Source organism: Botrytis cinerea, chromosome 4 (genome assembly GCF_000143535.2).
Source record: "Botrytis cinerea B05.10 chromosome 4, complete sequence".
In the NCBI taxonomy this organism is placed as follows: Eukaryota; Fungi; Ascomycota; class Leotiomycetes; order Helotiales; family Sclerotiniaceae; genus Botrytis; species Botrytis cinerea.
In genome coordinates, this window is record NC_037313.1 from 1,823,507 (window position 1) to 1,839,515 (window position 16,009).

General features: G+C 43.3%; 5 protein-coding genes across 5 annotated transcripts; 2 read left to right on the forward strand and 3 right to left on the reverse strand.

Annotated features, from left to right (window-relative positions):
- Positions 1-378: 378 nt before the first annotated feature.
- On the reverse strand, positions 379-1,824 carry BCIN_04g05280 (hypothetical protein). The gene is made up of 3 exons (XM_024692658.1): positions 1,682-1,824; positions 772-1,625; positions 379-586 (listed from the first exon to the last, which is right to left on the reverse strand). The coding sequence occupies exons 1-2, from the start codon at positions 1,735-1,737 to the stop codon at positions 782-784; spliced, it is 900 nt and encodes a 299-aa protein (XP_024548437.1). The 5' UTR covers positions 1,738-1,824; the 3' UTR covers positions 379-586; positions 772-781.
- A 2,561-nt stretch (positions 1,825-4,385) lies between these two features.
- On the forward strand, positions 4,386-8,480 carry BCIN_04g05290 (hypothetical protein). The gene is made up of 2 exons (XM_001546363.2): positions 4,386-5,776; positions 5,835-8,480. The coding sequence occupies exons 1-2, from the start codon at positions 4,482-4,484 to the stop codon at positions 7,843-7,845; spliced, it is 3,306 nt and encodes a 1,101-aa protein (XP_001546413.2). The 5' UTR covers positions 4,386-4,481; the 3' UTR covers positions 7,846-8,480.
- A 335-nt stretch (positions 8,481-8,815) lies between these two features.
- Positions 8,816-10,717, reverse strand: Bcglr1. Its single transcript, XM_001546364.2, has 2 exons — positions 10,226-10,717; positions 8,816-10,164 (listed from the first exon to the last, which is right to left on the reverse strand). Exons 1-2 carry the CDS (start codon positions 10,468-10,470, stop codon positions 8,904-8,906), a joined length of 1,506 nt encoding a protein of 501 aa, XP_001546414.2. The 5' UTR covers positions 10,471-10,717; the 3' UTR covers positions 8,816-8,903.
- Positions 10,718-11,148: 431 nt separating this feature from the next.
- Positions 11,149-12,440, forward strand: BCIN_04g05310 (hypothetical protein). Its single transcript, XM_001546365.2, has one exon. The coding sequence runs from the start codon at positions 11,252-11,254 to the stop codon at positions 12,344-12,346; it is 1,095 nt and encodes a 364-aa protein (XP_001546415.1). The 5' UTR covers positions 11,149-11,251; the 3' UTR covers positions 12,347-12,440.
- Positions 12,441-12,889: 449 nt separating this feature from the next.
- Positions 12,890-15,999, reverse strand: Bccex1. The gene is made up of 7 exons (XM_024692659.1): positions 15,836-15,999; positions 15,646-15,783; positions 15,478-15,588; positions 15,278-15,424; positions 14,852-15,225; positions 14,509-14,803; positions 12,890-14,461 (listed from the first exon to the last, which is right to left on the reverse strand). The coding sequence occupies exons 1-7, from the start codon at positions 15,956-15,958 to the stop codon at positions 13,301-13,303; spliced, it is 2,349 nt and encodes a 782-aa protein (XP_024548438.1). The 5' UTR covers positions 15,959-15,999; the 3' UTR covers positions 12,890-13,300.
- Positions 16,000-16,009: the final 10 nt, after the last annotated feature.

The following is a 16,009-nucleotide window of genomic DNA, read 5'->3' on the forward strand; positions in this document are numbered from 1 at the left end:
AAACTCGGGTTCAGATTCAGACATGCAACAAAATCTTTTTCATACCCATTCCCTCGCTCTCCCTCCCCCCCACACTTTGCCTCACATCCAATACCATAAACCGCACAAACTCGGGCCCAAATTCAGACATGCAACAAATCCCTTGATTTCTCCTTTATCACCCGTACCTCTGAACTTCTTCCAACCCCATTCGCTAGTCAAAATTGATGAAGGAGTCTCATCGTACGACATCATACTATTTCGCTTAGAAATCGTACGACTGTTGTTGGTGGTGGTGAGACGCTTATTTTGCCTATTTTGCCACTTTCACAGGGGCCAAGAGGAATAGGCGAGGACCATAAGATGTAGATGCAATACATTTAATTAGTAGGTGACTGATGGAAGATAAATGAATTTTATCAATGTGCAGTCCAAGGGAGGCATTCACGGTGGTTGAGCATCATTCACAGAAATTGCAATATGGAGGTAGCATATGATTTTGTAAATATGATAATATTAAAGAACTAATTTGGAAGTCGAAGACATTGAGGAAAAAACGAAATTAACATACGCTGTAGAAGACAATTTGCCTATAGGAGTACGAAATCTATTGAATATGTTAGCAAAAATGCTTCCAAGTCTTTTCAAGAATGTAATGATGAGATTGAGAGTAATCAGACAGCAGTTGGTACTTTTTTTGTCCACATAGAAGATTACAGAACAGGTCTGTGAATAAGGTATATCATCATATTACTCTCCATCCTCCAATAAAAGAAAAATAAATGTGCTTACCAAAATTGTATCATCCAAGCTTCCTCTTTTTGAAGAATGAATCCATGGTTCTCTGAGTGGAATCATGTTTTAAGCTTCCTAATCCACCTCGGGTTTTCTTGAGCCCTTTGAGATGATCTATATTATTAACAGACTTTATCATGAGTGACATAGTAACCTCGGACCCGTCAACAGCATGACTTGGTGGCATGACTGAGGTCTGGGCATTGGATAGTTCGTCCAATACTGAAGGCACGGAACCAACTTTGGAAGGTGTCACTTCTTGAATGGGCTTGATGTCCAAATCCAAGTAGCCAGTATTGGACCAACCACCAAGATATTCCAGTCCACGTTCGGGACGTGGAACATTAGGACTAATTGAGACATTCTTTGGATCGAATCGTCTTAAGATGACTCGCCAGAGATGATTCAAAATGATACCATGGGCCACGATAGCAATGGTATGATCATTCAGGTTGTTTTCATCGATGTTGAGAAAGTGTATCAGGTGCTTATTGACAAATGTTTCCATCCGCCTCTTCATCGATTCCTTCGACTCCACATCTTTGAATCCTGGATCAATTCGGTGTGCCTGGGAATGAACTTCCTTGGCAGTTTTAATTGAAGCTTTTGAACGTTCATGAAATGGCTTTTTTTCATAGTGACCAAAGTCTTGTTCTCGAAGAAGCTCAAGCTTTGTCACTTCGAAAGAAGGATCATTGTTCTGAGCAACACGAATAGCTTCTGCTGTCTTGATAGCTCGTTGAAGATCGGAAGAGAATATATGGGAAACCTTCGAAGCTGCGAGATGGGTGCCAAGTCGATTGGCTTGCAATACGCCATGATTCGTTAGTGCAGAGTCTGTGACGCCGGCACTTGAAGAAGTTAGCTAAAAGAAGATTGAAAATGTTGCAAAGCGGAATAAGCTTACTATACGTTGGCAACATTATCGACGGTCTCGCCGTGCCGAATTAAAAGAAGCCTCATCCCGCCATATGGGAGAGGAAAGAAATGATCATTAACGGAATATTGCCATGATTGTTGAATTGTACAAAGTTGTGTGTGTTTATGATCATTGTGGAGGCAAAAACATTTTATGGTTGCGAAGAAAATGTAAAATTTGATTTGCCGAGTTTGCTTAGTCATTATGCTAGTTGCACGTTTAGCTTACCCTATGCCGAATTTGAGCCGATGTCATGCCAATCGGATCTGGATGTCTTGCGGTTGTCAGCCCCACGTGATCCCTTAGAACATGCATTCAGTATTTCACTACCATGAATTAGAAGCTTTTTAGTTTCCTCCAATCGTATTTTCCGAGTAGCTGATAGTTCGGTTTTCTAATGCAGGTTGACATTATGGATTTCTTACCTCGATGCTCAAGAATTCCACCTGAAGCTTGAAAACACGTAATCTTTCAACGTTGGGATATCTGAAGCTAGGCTTGATATTGAATGGCCCCATTCTTTGCAATGTTGATAATATGGGAACGTCCTTTCCAATAAGTGAGCAGAATTTTGACGAGTTAATTGATTCTTTCACGAGGTACAAACACTTCACACATGGCTCAAAATTTCCTTTTCTACCTTAGGATTTGGAAGCTACCTACCACCAGGCGTACCGATTTTTTGGTATAAATTTTTAAAGTATCCAGAACAAGACTTTCGAACATTCTGGTGCTATCAGGTTTCTTGAGTTTCGAGGTGCCCCTGATTTGTATTCCGAATCCACCAATCAGACCTGGGGAAGGAACTGTTGAACTTCATGTTATAAGACAGCTCGATTCGGCTTTGGTCACCTTCGAACCTTCCCCTCACGGCATCAATACTTGATTTAGGCCAAAAGAGCTCAACAGAAAGTTGTCTGCTTCCTCTGATCATCATATCAACTCAACATCACCAGAACATCTAATCGTTGCGTGATAGAGCTCTGATTACCTCTTCATAACAATTGGTTTGCCATTCTCCAACACACAGCAACGATAAAATGGACTCATTGGACCAACGAAATGTACAAGACTTCTTTTGGGGTGTAGGACGTCTATTCGGACTTTCGATCCTTTTCTATTTGGAGTACATGAAATACATGCTTCGAGAATTACAAGACAAAACATCAAAAGACCCGACATGCGAAACGGTTGAACTGTTGCATTTATTGCTTGCATTCTTCACCTTAGGCATACAAATATTCATCTTCTTTGATGGCTTCACACCGACGCTGATGCGGATAACATCTTTCCTGATCCATAGATCTGATAAGATTGCCCGACTCCTGTTGTGGACCCTTCGACCGTCAATTGTGACGTTCATCGTATGCTCATCCATGGTGTTCCAGATTATACACTTGTGCGTCCTCATTCTTGTTATGAATGAGGCCTGGGCTGGAAAGAGGATGATGTGTAGTATTTTGTGTTCTACACCATCAGATAGTGTCCAAGGCAGTTCAGTCTACCGCGCGATAAATGGTTCATTCTATTCTCTTAATAGATAGCAAGGAATGAACTCGAATCATTAGGCAATTGTCCTCAGATATTATTGGAATCTGTTCGAAACATTTATGGCTCCATCAGCTATATTGAAGATTGGTAGTGAATGAATGATACCTAGCAATTCTTCATCTTTAGACGCTAAAAAGGTAAGCCGATGAACTGAACTTGCTGAGTGTCTGCTAAAGTTCTCAGTATTTTAATCTAAGGTATATTCGTTTCATGTCTCTCGCGCCAGCTTCACAACCCGAACAGCCTCTCGGCCAACCTTCTAGTTGTTTATTCCCACTCAGCGACAAGACTTGTATACTTTTGGTCTGTAAAATGGTAGTGGTGATACAAAGGGCTATCGATATAGTTCAAAGTCGTGATTAGAGCACTTGTTCAGTTCAGTGATTACATAGACTTCCTTGATTTCTTTGTTGCTGGTTAATGCAAAAGTGCATTGTGGGCGGTTATAGATTATTCGGGATTGAATCTGTATATAAATTCCTTAGCCATGGAACTTGCTGGATATGAGAATTTATCTTCACCACTGGAAAATTACTGCACCTTCTTCACACTTCTGAATATCTTTCATGTTGCCTTGACCGAGTTCCAAGAGCTCATCCAGAAAAAAAAGAAATTATATGTACCTTGATACCAATAAGCAAAAAGTAGCATACACACGGGCCATGTCAAACCGGTAGTAATCAAGTCCTTCGGACGCATCAGCCACTTTTCCATCTTACAACAATATTCAATGACCAACAGAACTTACACAACTCCACCACCACAACTCCAAACCACTTACTATTGATTGCAAATTGTTCCTCGGGATCTCTAATATCTTTCTACAAATTTTCAGAGGAAAATTCGAAGGTAAGTTGTCCTTTGTACTGTAATAGCTTTTCACCTTTTCGGTTCATTAGTTTTGTGGTTCTGCATTTTAGGGGAACGAAGTTCGCTTCATCAGCACTCGCCAATTTCACTTCATCGACTGAATGTAGTGGCTTTCATCGGGGTGTCATTAATCATGAACAATTTCTTTTTCACTTTGTATTTTCTCCCTATCTTAGATTATCGGGGCACTTGTCTATATGCAACTCGCAATTGCCTTTTCCGTCAGAATAACATATAGTGCATGATATATCGGCGACACTTCATACTATACGACAACAACTACTGTTGATATTATCAAACTTGTTGTTCTCTACCTTTAACATACACTTGCAACTCGAGGCAATTCTATACTCAAGGAGTATTCACAATGCCTGGCATTGTCGTTTCTTTTCTTCATCACTGTCTTGCTAAATTCGTCACTAACAAGTCTGAACCAATTCAGGATCGAGCAGTGGTAAATATGGACAACGAATCCAATCCCAGCCCGGACGATGACAATCCAAATGTCAAAATCGATAAAAATCAACAAAATCTCAATGAAAGCATCTTCGGCCTTCCTAAAATGTTCAACAGCGCAAACTTCGCTAAGGCTAGTATTCTTTCCAAAGATGCCGAAAGTGCCATGGCAAGCTCAGTTACGGGCTATACGAACATTTTCTCTGATATCCCTAGCAGCACCAACAATAGCCCCGTCTCTGCTCACACTAGTACATTCTCAAATAGTTCAAGTGTTATTGTGACCAGTCCAGTTTCTGCTTCAACTAGCATATTTGGAAGTGTTTCGAATACTCATTCAACTAATCCTGTCTCTGCTCAGACTAGCATCTTTGGAGACGTTCCAAGCAGCAAGTTGACCATACCAACCTCAGCACAAGCCAGTACTTTTTACGATGCAACAAATAGCACCATCGAGACTTCGAACCCTATCCAGCCCATCGTTCCAAGCTCTGAAGTTGATCTACCAGCATCTGACTCCGAACTTGAGCGAAACCCTGGCGTCGATCCAGATGCTAGCCTCAATGACAACTCAGATGTCGAAACGAATAGTAACACCAGCTCCCGCTCCATCAGTTCCTCCCCAGAAGCCCCCGACTTCAACGCCCCTGCTGCTCCAGCCCCAGAAACTTTCTCTCTCCCCTCGCACCGCTCCTCACCATCCATGCGATGCAATATGCCTCGTAATTTCCAAGAACTGAGTATCATGTTCAACAGCACCAAACGCACTGCCGCTATCAAAGGACAAGCGCAACGAATTGGAATAGCTGGCGCTGATAGAGACGATAGCGGAACCTATGATCCGAGCTTAGAACGGAAAAGGAATACAAGGAATACGAGAGCGACGACTAAGAAGAATAAGGAGAATGGAGGAGAAACTCCAAAGAGCGTGGGTGCGGGCAATGAGAGAAAGATAAAGGAGCAAGGGCCATTTGAGCTGATGGTTACTATCAAACTGACTAGTGAGAGAGGATTGGCGTATTTGAGAAAAATCATACCGGGTCCCGAAGATGACGAGAGGAATTTTCCACTGATTGATGAAGCGGATGATGAAGATTCTGTTGATGATAATGAAGAAGAAGAAGAAGACGACGATGAAGAGATTGTGATTGAATATCCGATTCATTCTACAAGGAGGAAGAAAATTAAAACTTCACATAACCGAAGGTCCGTCCCATTTTCTTCTCCCTGATCACTTTGCAGAAAACAAAACTAACAATCCCAGATCTGACGGTCTAACCCTCTCCGATTTAAACAACCGTCACCCCCAACGTCGCGGCTGCAAAAGCTGTTTCGAAGCCGGCAATGACGAATGCTCTCTCATAGAATATAGTCACGAATGGCCCTGTGAGAGTTGCGAAGATGCAGGTATCGATTGCGAACTCATCATCCCGCCCGAACTAAAACTTTCTTGTATTCGCTGCAAGGAAAAGCTGCGAAAACGATGTTCCTATGCAGATGATGGCGGGAAAGATGTTGATTCTTGCAAAGCTTGCGAGGAAGCTGATGCGAAATGTATTGCTGGTCCTAAAGCTGGTTCGGGACCTTCGACGGGGATGACGGATGTTCTTGATACTATTGGGGCTAAGAAAAAGGGAGGTTCAAGTACTAAAAAAGAGATTGCGAACAAATTGTTGGCGACAGCTATAGCTACAGTCACCAATGTTGCGAAACCGAAAGCCGCGCCCAGAAAATATGTTTCTTGCAATCGATGCAGACTCGAATTCAAGGCCAAATGTACGCTGAAGCGCGATGAAGAAGGACCATGCAGTCGCTGTATCAAAGCGAAAGTACCTTGTACTTTCACAATGCTACCACACTCAATCCCCGCACCTTCCAATAAAGGAAAGGGCAAAGCGAGTACAAAAGGAACCGGACCAGTTCTCAGAACTCCTCAAGATCTTACTCAAACCATCATTCTCGAATCAACTAGACTCAATGATCGAGAGTGGCGCACTACAGATCCTCATTCTCGGCGCACTAAAGCGCAACAAAAAGCCTATGAGAGAGCTATATCTTCTTCTTCACCCGATGAGCAATTCTTAATCACTAACTCCATCAACGAACACAATTCCCTCGGTAGACTACCTTCGTACGACCTCAAATACTCCACACAAGCTACAAATCAGCTCATTCCTCCAACCTTCGCCCTCCACCACAAAGGTATCCGCACCATAATTATTCCCACTTCCTTTGCGCACCCCCTCATATTCAATTACAAGCGCGACCCAATGGCTCTCTATCCCCCTTGTGATTTCCACTCCACACCTTTCTTCGGACTCTTTGGTTACGGCATCCGCCACGTCACTGTTGTTCCCTGGCCTTCCATTACCGGAGCTGGCTACGAAGAGCTCGAAAACGGGTGGGGAGATAGTGGTGCCGGCCATGAAGCCACAAGAATGTGTGTAAAATGTACATACGAGCGAGTTAAAATTCTCGGGTGCATAGAGCATAAATTAAGACCATTAGAAGGACTGGATGAACGAATGAGAGATGATAGGTTAGTGAGAGATAGTGTGAAGGCATGTGAGGAAGGAATGATGCAGGGGAAATGGATGAAAGGTAGTGGGGAGACGCCGGAGCGGGGAAGTCGGGCGGACTTGGTTTGGAGAGCGAAATGGTGTGCGGTCTGTCCGAGACCTGGGGATTGGATTTGTAAACCTGGAGATACGTGTGATGGACGGAGGAGTCTGTCGCATTCTACACAAGGCAGTCAATCACATGTAAAAGGCTGTGGTTTGATTCTTTGTGATACGTGCTATGAACTCCATGGGAAGGTTCAAAAGGGAGGGAAAAAGGGGGGGAGGATTGTTCTGGGCAGGGTCATTCAGTTGGCGAGGAGTCCGAGTAGAAGAGAGGAATATCCGGATGGAGTGAGGGCTGATGCGTTGTTTTTGAGAGAAGATGGGGAGCTGTTCATTAGGACGCTCAGGGGGGGTTGCGCGGGAGACAAAGTAGAAGTCAACGGTAGCGAAAGCAGTTTTACAGCGAGTGAGGAGATGAATGAAGATATCAAGGACGAAGAAAAAATGGTGAGAATGTCGGGTGGAGTGCCGAAAACGGCTGCGACTCAAACTAACAGGGTACACGAGTCGTTCACCGGCGATTTCACTGGTGATGGAGTGGCTAGTGGGAGATGGAAGGGGAAGGGAGTAGATAGAAGATATCGTCGGGCGATAGGAGCGAACGATATGATGAGAAGTATTGGGAGGGAAATTATTGAGTTGAGCGACTAGACATGTGAAGCTTGACCGAGCTTTGTCTATCTAACGCCCAAAATCTTTCAATATCTATGCTTCTTATTCTACACATCAAAAAGCTCTTTCAGTATTATCTTGGGGATACTTGGAGTTTTGGAAATTTGGCAATTGGTACTTAGATTTCTCTTGACAAAAAAAAAAGAATATAGAGCGACAAAGTATCTACTCTGGGTAGAAAAGAAGTATTGGCATAAGAGACGCTAGGAAATACGAGGGGTAGAAGGGACGGAAGGGTTGATCTGCATACATCGAATGATGAGGAATCTGCGGACATATGATTATCTTTATCTTTCCAAATCAAATCAAATATTTATACCAAACCACTCCGCTGTGTGATCTAAATTATCGTTGAGCTATCAAGTTGATTTTTGTATTCGGCCAGTACAACTGAACACCGACAAGTATCTTATGTAAACTTAGGAAGCGATATGAAGTCATGTTAAACGCGAGGAAGACTAAATGAATGTCCGATTCATGAAGCATTAGACTGGGAATCAAGCGAGTTAACTGTCTTTAAAATCAGTCAAATATACCAAAAACACAGAACCAAATTCTCTCCCTCCATAGAACAGAACACAAGCAAAATACAACACAACAACCCGAATAGAACAACCACTTGGCTTACCATCCTCTCGAAGACTCGACACACAAAATATGGGGTGCGTTCCCTATACGTACAGAGATGCCTGTCGAATTCAAATCTTAGATACATACCGTATAGTCTGTCTCAATTTTTTAGAGCGATACTATCGCATCTGATTATGTGCATCATACCAACTTTAAAAAGTCCTTATCTGGCTAACTTGGAGGCTTTTCCCTTCATCTATCCTTGCTCCATTTACTTGGGAAAGTAGACAGCCACAGAATTCCGTCTCTTCTCCATTCCAAAAAAAAGTCAACGAGACAGAAGACACTAAGCCAGAAACTCAAAAAAAAAAAAAAGAATTGGTATACCATTTCGCATGTCTCATTTAATATCTACCGCACTATCCGTAAAAATCTATTTATTTAAAAAACTTATCTTACTCCGTTCTCTACTTCATTGTAACCAACTCCTCGGCACTAGTAGGATGAATGGCCACACAGCTATCGAAATCCTTCTTTGTAGCTCCCATCTTGATAGCCACTCCAAAGCCTTGCAACATCTCACCACTGCCCAATCCCAAGATATGAAGACCAACGACCTTCTCCTCAGGTAGTTTACAGACCAACTTATACTTAGTTGGAGCCTTATCTTCCGGTTCCATCATCGCGTAATACATTGCTGTGAAACTAGTATTGTAGCATTTAATATTTTCCTTTCCATAGCGTTCAATAGCTTCCGGTTCGGTGAGACCGATTGAACCAACTTCTGGATGGGCAAAAACGACAGAAGGAACATTATCGTAGTCGAGTTTTGAGTCCTTAAATTGAGGGCCTCCGAATAGACGATCGGCGAGTTTGCGACCGGCGGCAATGGCTACGGGGGTTAATTCAACCTTGCCGACTACATCGCCTAAAGAGTAGATGCTTTCGACATTGGTGTTTTGGTATTCATCAGCGATGATTTGACCTCTTTCGTTTTGTTTGACGCCTGCTTTGTCCAAGCCGAGTCTCTCAACTTCTGGAGATCTTCCAATACCCCAGATCAAATCATCCACATCTTCGAGAACACCCTTTCCATTGGAATCCTCGTAGTGGATGGTCAATTTACCAGTCTTCTCATCCTTTTCTATTTTGCTCTGGCTAGAGTTCTTGTGCAATTTAACGCCCAAGCGTTCATATTCATTTGTGATAGCTTCTTGAACCATAGGATCGAAGCTTCGGAGAAACTTGTCATGACGGATGAACAAATGAGTTTCCGTACCAAGAGCGTTGAACATGCCTGCAAACTCAACAGCAATATATCCAGCACCAACCAAAGCGACCTTCTTGGGTTGTCTCTCAATATCGAAAAATCCATCACTATCAACACCGTACTCTGCACCGGGAATACCCTTGGGAACAGTAGGACGGCCTCCAACTGCCAAAAGAATCTTCTTGGCCTTGATTATTTGCTTGGTACCATCATCCAATGTAACCTCTGCTTCATTTTTTCCAGTCAAAGATGCGTAGCCGTGAATATATTCTACTTTATCATTGCCGAGATTTCTCTCGTAAATGCCATTCAATCTCTTGATGTATGCATCTCTCTTGTTCTTGAAGTATGACCAATTGAATGGTGCGGTGGTCTCGACCGAGAATCCGTAGGCTTTGGACTCGTGGATGGCTTCTGCAATTGCGGCGGCGTTGAATGTAACTTTCTTGGGTACACAGCTATTACTCGTTAGTGGATATCTTGGAAAGAGAACAAGACGAAGGATAACCCCTCACTCACCCAACATTAACACAAGTACCACCAAGTCTCTTACTCTCCACGGCAATAGTCTTCACACCATAAACACCACTTGCTTTTCTGGCCGTAGCCAAACCACCACTACCACCACCAATGACCAAAAAGTCACACTCCTTAGGGATTGGCGCCATGCTGAAAGACGTTGCTGAAAATTGGCGAGAAAGAGAAGTAAGTCTGGTATTTGCCGTCTTGGAGGATGCTCGGGCAAGAAAAGTAAATCTTTGCATGAGAGCTATTTTTGAAGCAAAGGAAAAAGGAAGGAGGGGTGGACTTCTATAGCTTTTGGCGGGGGCCTTGTTTGCAAGGGTTGAGGTAGGATTGTGTGACGTCTGAGGGAGGTGCTGGATGTCGATTACCAATTATGTCAGATTTAGTTACACTACACAGAAGTCTAGACTTGAAGAGCTTTGAAGTATTCGACAACGATATAGTGAAGGGGTTGTTAGATGGAATTAGAAATTTTGGGTTGTTATCACGATTGATTGATTTCTCAGCAGAAACCTCGGCTCTTCCATTTTCTTATTGTTAAGCTCATCTGGCCAGATCCTTCAACGTTTACGAATACATATGGTGAAGGTATTTGGAATCTCAAAGACGAATATTACTGAACTGCGTCAATAAGCACTGTGCTCGATATATAGACCGTCTCTGCAGGATTCGATTGACGAGTAGCTGCAGATGTTATTCTTATTGGATCTGGAAGGACCGCAGTCCTGCAATTCATTCCATCATCGACTTCCTGTTGCTCTCTTTCACGCTATCAGTACAGCCAATGCCGTGGCCTGTTGACCCAAAACTAGTAGATACATGAGAGACCCGAGTACCTGAGCCAAAGTTGGTTGGCCAGTCCAATGCTCGCTCCCGGTGAGCGTCCGTTGCATGAACCAAGCAGTCTAGTTCTTATCGTGCTTATCGAAACAAGGCTCAAGCAAGGCTAGGAAAAAAGTCTTGAAATTGCTATTCCAATCACTCACATCAATTAACATCAGCCCGCATAAACGAACATGAATGGCAACCACCATTCCTAGCACCCTGAAAGCCGCCGCTCTCAAACAAATTGCCTTCAAATGCGGCATCTCAACTTCTGGCACCAAACCCCTCCTCATTCAGCGTCTCCAAGATGAGCTTCCACAAATTAACTCTGCGAACACGAAAGGCTCGTCAACTGACGCCAAACCTCTGCGTATCTTAAGCATTGATATGGGAATCCGCAATTTCTCATTCTGCCTCCTCGAAATCCCCCCCTCGAAATCTACCTCTAGGTCACGATCCTCCAAAAAAAGCAAAGAACCTACAATTCCCATCCCTATCCTCCAATCCTGGCAAAAACTTTCTCTCCTCCCGCAATCCCCTCCAAATGTCGATCCTGAAACCAAAGAAAAAACGCGCAACGAATTTACTCCCTCCATTCTCAGCACCGCAGCCTACTCCCTAATCCGACACACTCTCCTTCCTCTCTCTCCCACGCATGTTCTAATAGAGCGCCAACGTTTCCGCTCCATGGGTTCCAAACATATCTTAGAATGGACAATTAGAGTGAACATGCTAGAAAGTATGTTATGGGCTACTCTCAAAACGTTAGCTGAAGAGAAAGTATGGGATGGAGAAGTAATTGAGATTGCGCCGAGGAAGGTAGGGGTTTTCTGGGTTGAAGAGAGGGGGTTGTTGGATGAAGAAGGGGATAAGTTCAAGAAGGTTAGGAATACAAAGGAAGTCAAGGCGAGGACTAAAGGAGCCAAAATTGACTTGGTTAGGGGGTGGTTGGAAGCTGGGGAAAATCAAAATGGAGAATCTCAAAATCGTCTTGAAATGGTACAGATAGGTAGTCAACAGGTTAGAGAGGTGAAAGAGAGATACACGGCAAAGTGGGATAGGAAAGCTGGGAGAGCAAAGGGATTCAAGGTTAAAAGTAAAACTAGAAACAACGAAGATAAAGAAGAAGAAGAAGAAGAAGAAGAAGAGATGATACCAGAGAAAGAAGAAGGGGTAGGTAAACTAGACGATCTGGCAGATTGTCTACTGCAAGGAATGGCCTGGCTTAAATGGCAGGAAAACAAAAAGAGGGTATTAGAGGAGGGTGTAGAGGTTTTGCTTGAATGCTGATCGAACGATTCCCTTTCATAACCCGTTTTTCATGCCCCGACCAAATATCTATCTACCACCCAATCCCAACTCGAGAATTTCTTGCTCGCCCCCAAAAATGAAACCTACTCACCCAAGAGCTCAAGAGGTCACGCTATAGAGTTCCCAACGACCTAACGACCTATAAGTCATCAATTTATGAAACAGAGTTCACCTGCCCATCCACCTCACCTCGCACAACTCAACCCAACCCAACCTCTTGGTGCTATCTCAGCCCTATACCAACTACACCATGCTCAATTATATACCATCCCACACCTCAATATCTTAACAAACTCCAACTATTAATCCCACAGATATGCAACATAACCTCCCCATCATCATCCTGACCTTCCTCTTTCCCTTTCTGACCGTCGTCTGTTCTTTTACACATATATATATCGTCTCAGAACATCCATGCCAAAACTGCATGCGCGGACAGATCACTCCCAATTCTTGCTCATCGTGTCCGTCTTGAGTTATTGTCCCCTAGCGATATCAAGGGTTTGGCGATCAAACACGAGATGAGGCTATATCATATGATTAGAGGCTATATAAAGCGCTATAAATAGTATGAATAACACTATATAAGCCTATGTAATTCTGTCCTAATTGTCCGTTGGATTTTCCACCAATGAGGTTATGTATATACAACAAACTCATCGGTCCAAATTGGGAATCCTTTGCATATAAACACTTCTCTATTCATATTACTTTCGCAAAAGCACTCGTATGCGATCCAGGTATCTAATATCTATCCTAACCACGAACAAACTTGTGACTCGCCGAAGAATTAATAATTTAAACGCCTTCTCGCCTTTTGATGCTCAATTCCCCTCTTAATTCCACCCAATACGCCATGCCAATTTTCACACAAGCCCAGTGACATACATATATACCTCGTTGCCCACCCACAAAATTAGATTCTCAACTTACCTACCAACCATCTCCCCAATCAGCATCCTCATCTGTAGCTTTTGGGGCTGTATCTATTTTCTTAGCCACAACTGGCTTAGTAGCTACAGAAGGCGCTTTTTTCGCTCCCAAAGAACTAGTCGTAGTAGTTCTTGACGATGATAAAGGTCTCCCATTTGTCTTCGCTGCGGGCTTGGCCAAGCCTTTTGGCAATGACTTTTGAGCTGGTTTCTTTTGCTGGGCTGCTAACCAACCCGCGAAATCCGGTTCGCCGTCATCTTCAAAGGGGGTTGCAGTCGAAGAAGGGGCTATAACATTTTTTGATGCAGATTCACTAGGAGCATCGAAAAAGGCATCTTCTTCCATATCACCCCATGCTTCTGTATCGTCCTCTCCTGCGTTCGCATCTCCGAAATAAGAGTGACTGGCTGAAGGCGTGTTAGCTGGTGCGACAGCTGGTGAAGTTACCGCTTGGCGATGCAAAGCCGATGCCGACTGAGTTGAATGACGAGCTTCATTTTCTTGTCGTGCTGATGTCGGACGTGCGTCTGGAGTCACAGCACCACTCGATGGTTGAATTTCACCAGTAGCAGCAGCTACTTTATTGGTGAATGAAGAAATAGCCCAGCCTGCCCATGACGCACCTGCATCACTAGGCTGTGGCGTACTCATTCGAGGTGTAGATGATGAAGCAGCTTCGCTTGTGGTAGGCGGTGGTAAGGCAGTATCAGGCATTGTGGCAGCAGACTTACGAATACGCTGCAGGTAAACATCCATTGTCTTGTTTGTTTGGTCTCGAATGAGTTTCTCCTTGTCTATTAGACAAGGACATAACGCCGGTAATATGCGATTAGCGCAATCATCATCACTGAATGAGTCGGCTGTAACAGCTAATGCAAGTAAGGCTGCATTTCTAGCATGAACGAATGGATCGCGAAGGGACCTTGTGAAAGCGGCGATTAACACCTTTGATCTCGTGCTAACTCCTAGATTCTTGGCAATTTTGCCCAAACAGATTGTCGTGTTTGTTCGAATACCAGGTTGTTCATCGTTAGAAGTTTTGGCTAAATATTTCAATAATTCTCCATTAATTGTCCGGTCTGATAGTTTCCCAATAATTGTCAATACTGCTTTGACTGTCTGCTCTCGTACTACCGGTGCAAGATCCGTAAAGCCAGTGACCTGTTCCAATCAGTATGTGTTTACGAATAAAGCGCAATTAACCTTACCATTTGGGGAAAGATTTTATCATTGACCACTTTCTGTGGTAGTCGATCAATCATAAGGGGAAGATTGTCCAAAAGACACACTCGAATGGCTCTGTCAGGACTGCTAAACAGCCGAACGACGACAGGTGTGACCTTTGCTTCAAAATCGTCATCTGTGAGCTTAGTGCTGATCTTCATAACAACACTGAAGACTTTTGGTCCACCACCTCCAAATTCAACAGATTTCAGTAACTCTGGAAGGATCTTCATCTTGAAATAATCCTCCGGGAAGTCGTTTGAAAGCTCATCAAGGTCGCTTCACGAGTTAGCTTAGATCCGCTATGCTTTTGATAGGATAACTTACCTCAAGAACTCTTCTCGTTCAGTTTCAGTTTTCATTCCCAGATTATCTACCCCTTCAGTAAGCTTGATGAGGGGAGTCTCAAAAAACCCTCCACTTCGACGACCTTGCTCAAGAAAATGACCAACGCTTAGTCGAGCTTTGGGATTGCTATTAACTAAACGTTTATAGCTTGACTGCATAGTGGGAGGAATGTTCTTCGTCTGGCCGGCTTGATCACCCCCGGTGAAATCTCCATTGAAGACTTCAAAAATCAAAGTTCCAAAATTATAAGAATCAGTCGCATATATTGGGTGTTTCTTGATAGAATCCCAGCCAGTATTCGCCAATTCTGGTGGAGTGTATCGTCTGGCATCGGGTACAAGACTGCCGTAGTTCTGCGAGATTTAGCATTTGGTATTCTATATGCCAGGAACACATATTGCTCACGTAAATGATTGCCTCTGTATCATTCATATTGCTTAAAACCTCGAATCCTCCAACTCTCCACTCCCCGCTCTCACTTGTGTAAATTGATCCTACTCGAAGCATTCCGTGGACGGATGTCGCTTCGTCATTGATAAATTTAATTGTTTGCTATATTTTCTATTAGACTTAGGCACACCAAAATTCACTATCTACAAACTTACTGCTATGCTAAATAATCCCCATTTCAATGTCTCCGGGCTCATACTCTTTCTCTTGATATGCCATCTCAAAGGAACCACTCTCTCAGTAGCAATATAAATGTATGTGTCGGTCTATTCCCATATCGCAAGTCAGATATGTCACACAATTTGATCGTAGATGATCCATACCTCAACCGTGTCCAGCACTTTGATAACCCCAGGATGTCGTAACGTTCGAAGCTTCTTAACAGCATTTTTGGCTAGGGGTAATCGAGACTTGTTCGCGCTAACATCGAAGGAGAATATACTACAATTAGAACCGTCTTCCTATGATACGATCAATTCCATATTCTATACCAAAGTCATTTCTGCCACATACCCTTCTAGTTCCATTGTATAACTTCCATATGGATTGCTCTATATCAACCTGATCCCCGAATGTGTAGGGGAATGGAGGTCCCTTCGATATCGCAGATGCGACTGCAGACTTCAAGAAATCCATAAGAAATCTGCAATAAGACACAAGTTAAGAATACAAAACTCAGTATAGTAG

Bases quoted from the DNA above. Each gene is read 5' to 3' on its own strand.
- BCIN_04g05310 (XM_001546365.2), top strand. From the start codon at position 11,252: ATGGCAACCACCATTCCTAGCACCCTGAAAGCCGCCGCTCTCAAACAA.
- BCIN_04g05290 (XM_001546363.2), top strand. From the start codon at position 4,482: ATGCCTGGCATTGTCGTTTCTTTTCTTCATCACTGTCTTGCTAAATTC. The intron at 5,777-5,834 runs GTCCGTCCCATT...TAACAATCCCAG, and splicing joins AAAACTTCACATAACCGAAG to ATCTGACGGTCTAACCCTCT.
- BCIN_04g05280 (XM_024692658.1), bottom strand. From the start codon at position 1,737: ATGAGGCTTCTTTTAATTCGGCACGGCGAGACCGTCGATAATGTTGCC. The intron at 1,626-1,681 runs GTAAGCTTATTC...AACTTCTTCAAG, and splicing joins GATAATGTTGCCAACGTATA to TGCCGGCGTCACAGACTCTG.
- Bccex1 (XM_024692659.1), bottom strand. From the start codon at position 15,958: ATGGATTTCTTGAAGTCTGCAGTCGCATCTGCGATATCGAAGGGACCT. The intron at 15,784-15,835 runs GTATGTGGCAGA...ATCGTATCATAG, and splicing joins TATACAATGGAACTAGAAGG to GAAGACGGTTCTAATTGTAG. The intron at 15,589-15,645 runs GTATGGATCATC...ATATGGGAATAG, and splicing joins AAGTGCTGGACACGGTTGAG to ACCGACACATACATTTATAT.
- Bcglr1 (XM_001546364.2), bottom strand. From the start codon at position 10,470: ATGCAAAGATTTACTTTTCTTGCCCGAGCATCCTCCAAGACGGCAAAT. The intron at 10,165-10,225 runs GTGAGTGAGGGG...AACGAGTAATAG, and splicing joins GGTACTTGTGTTAATGTTGG to CTGTGTACCCAAGAAAGTTA.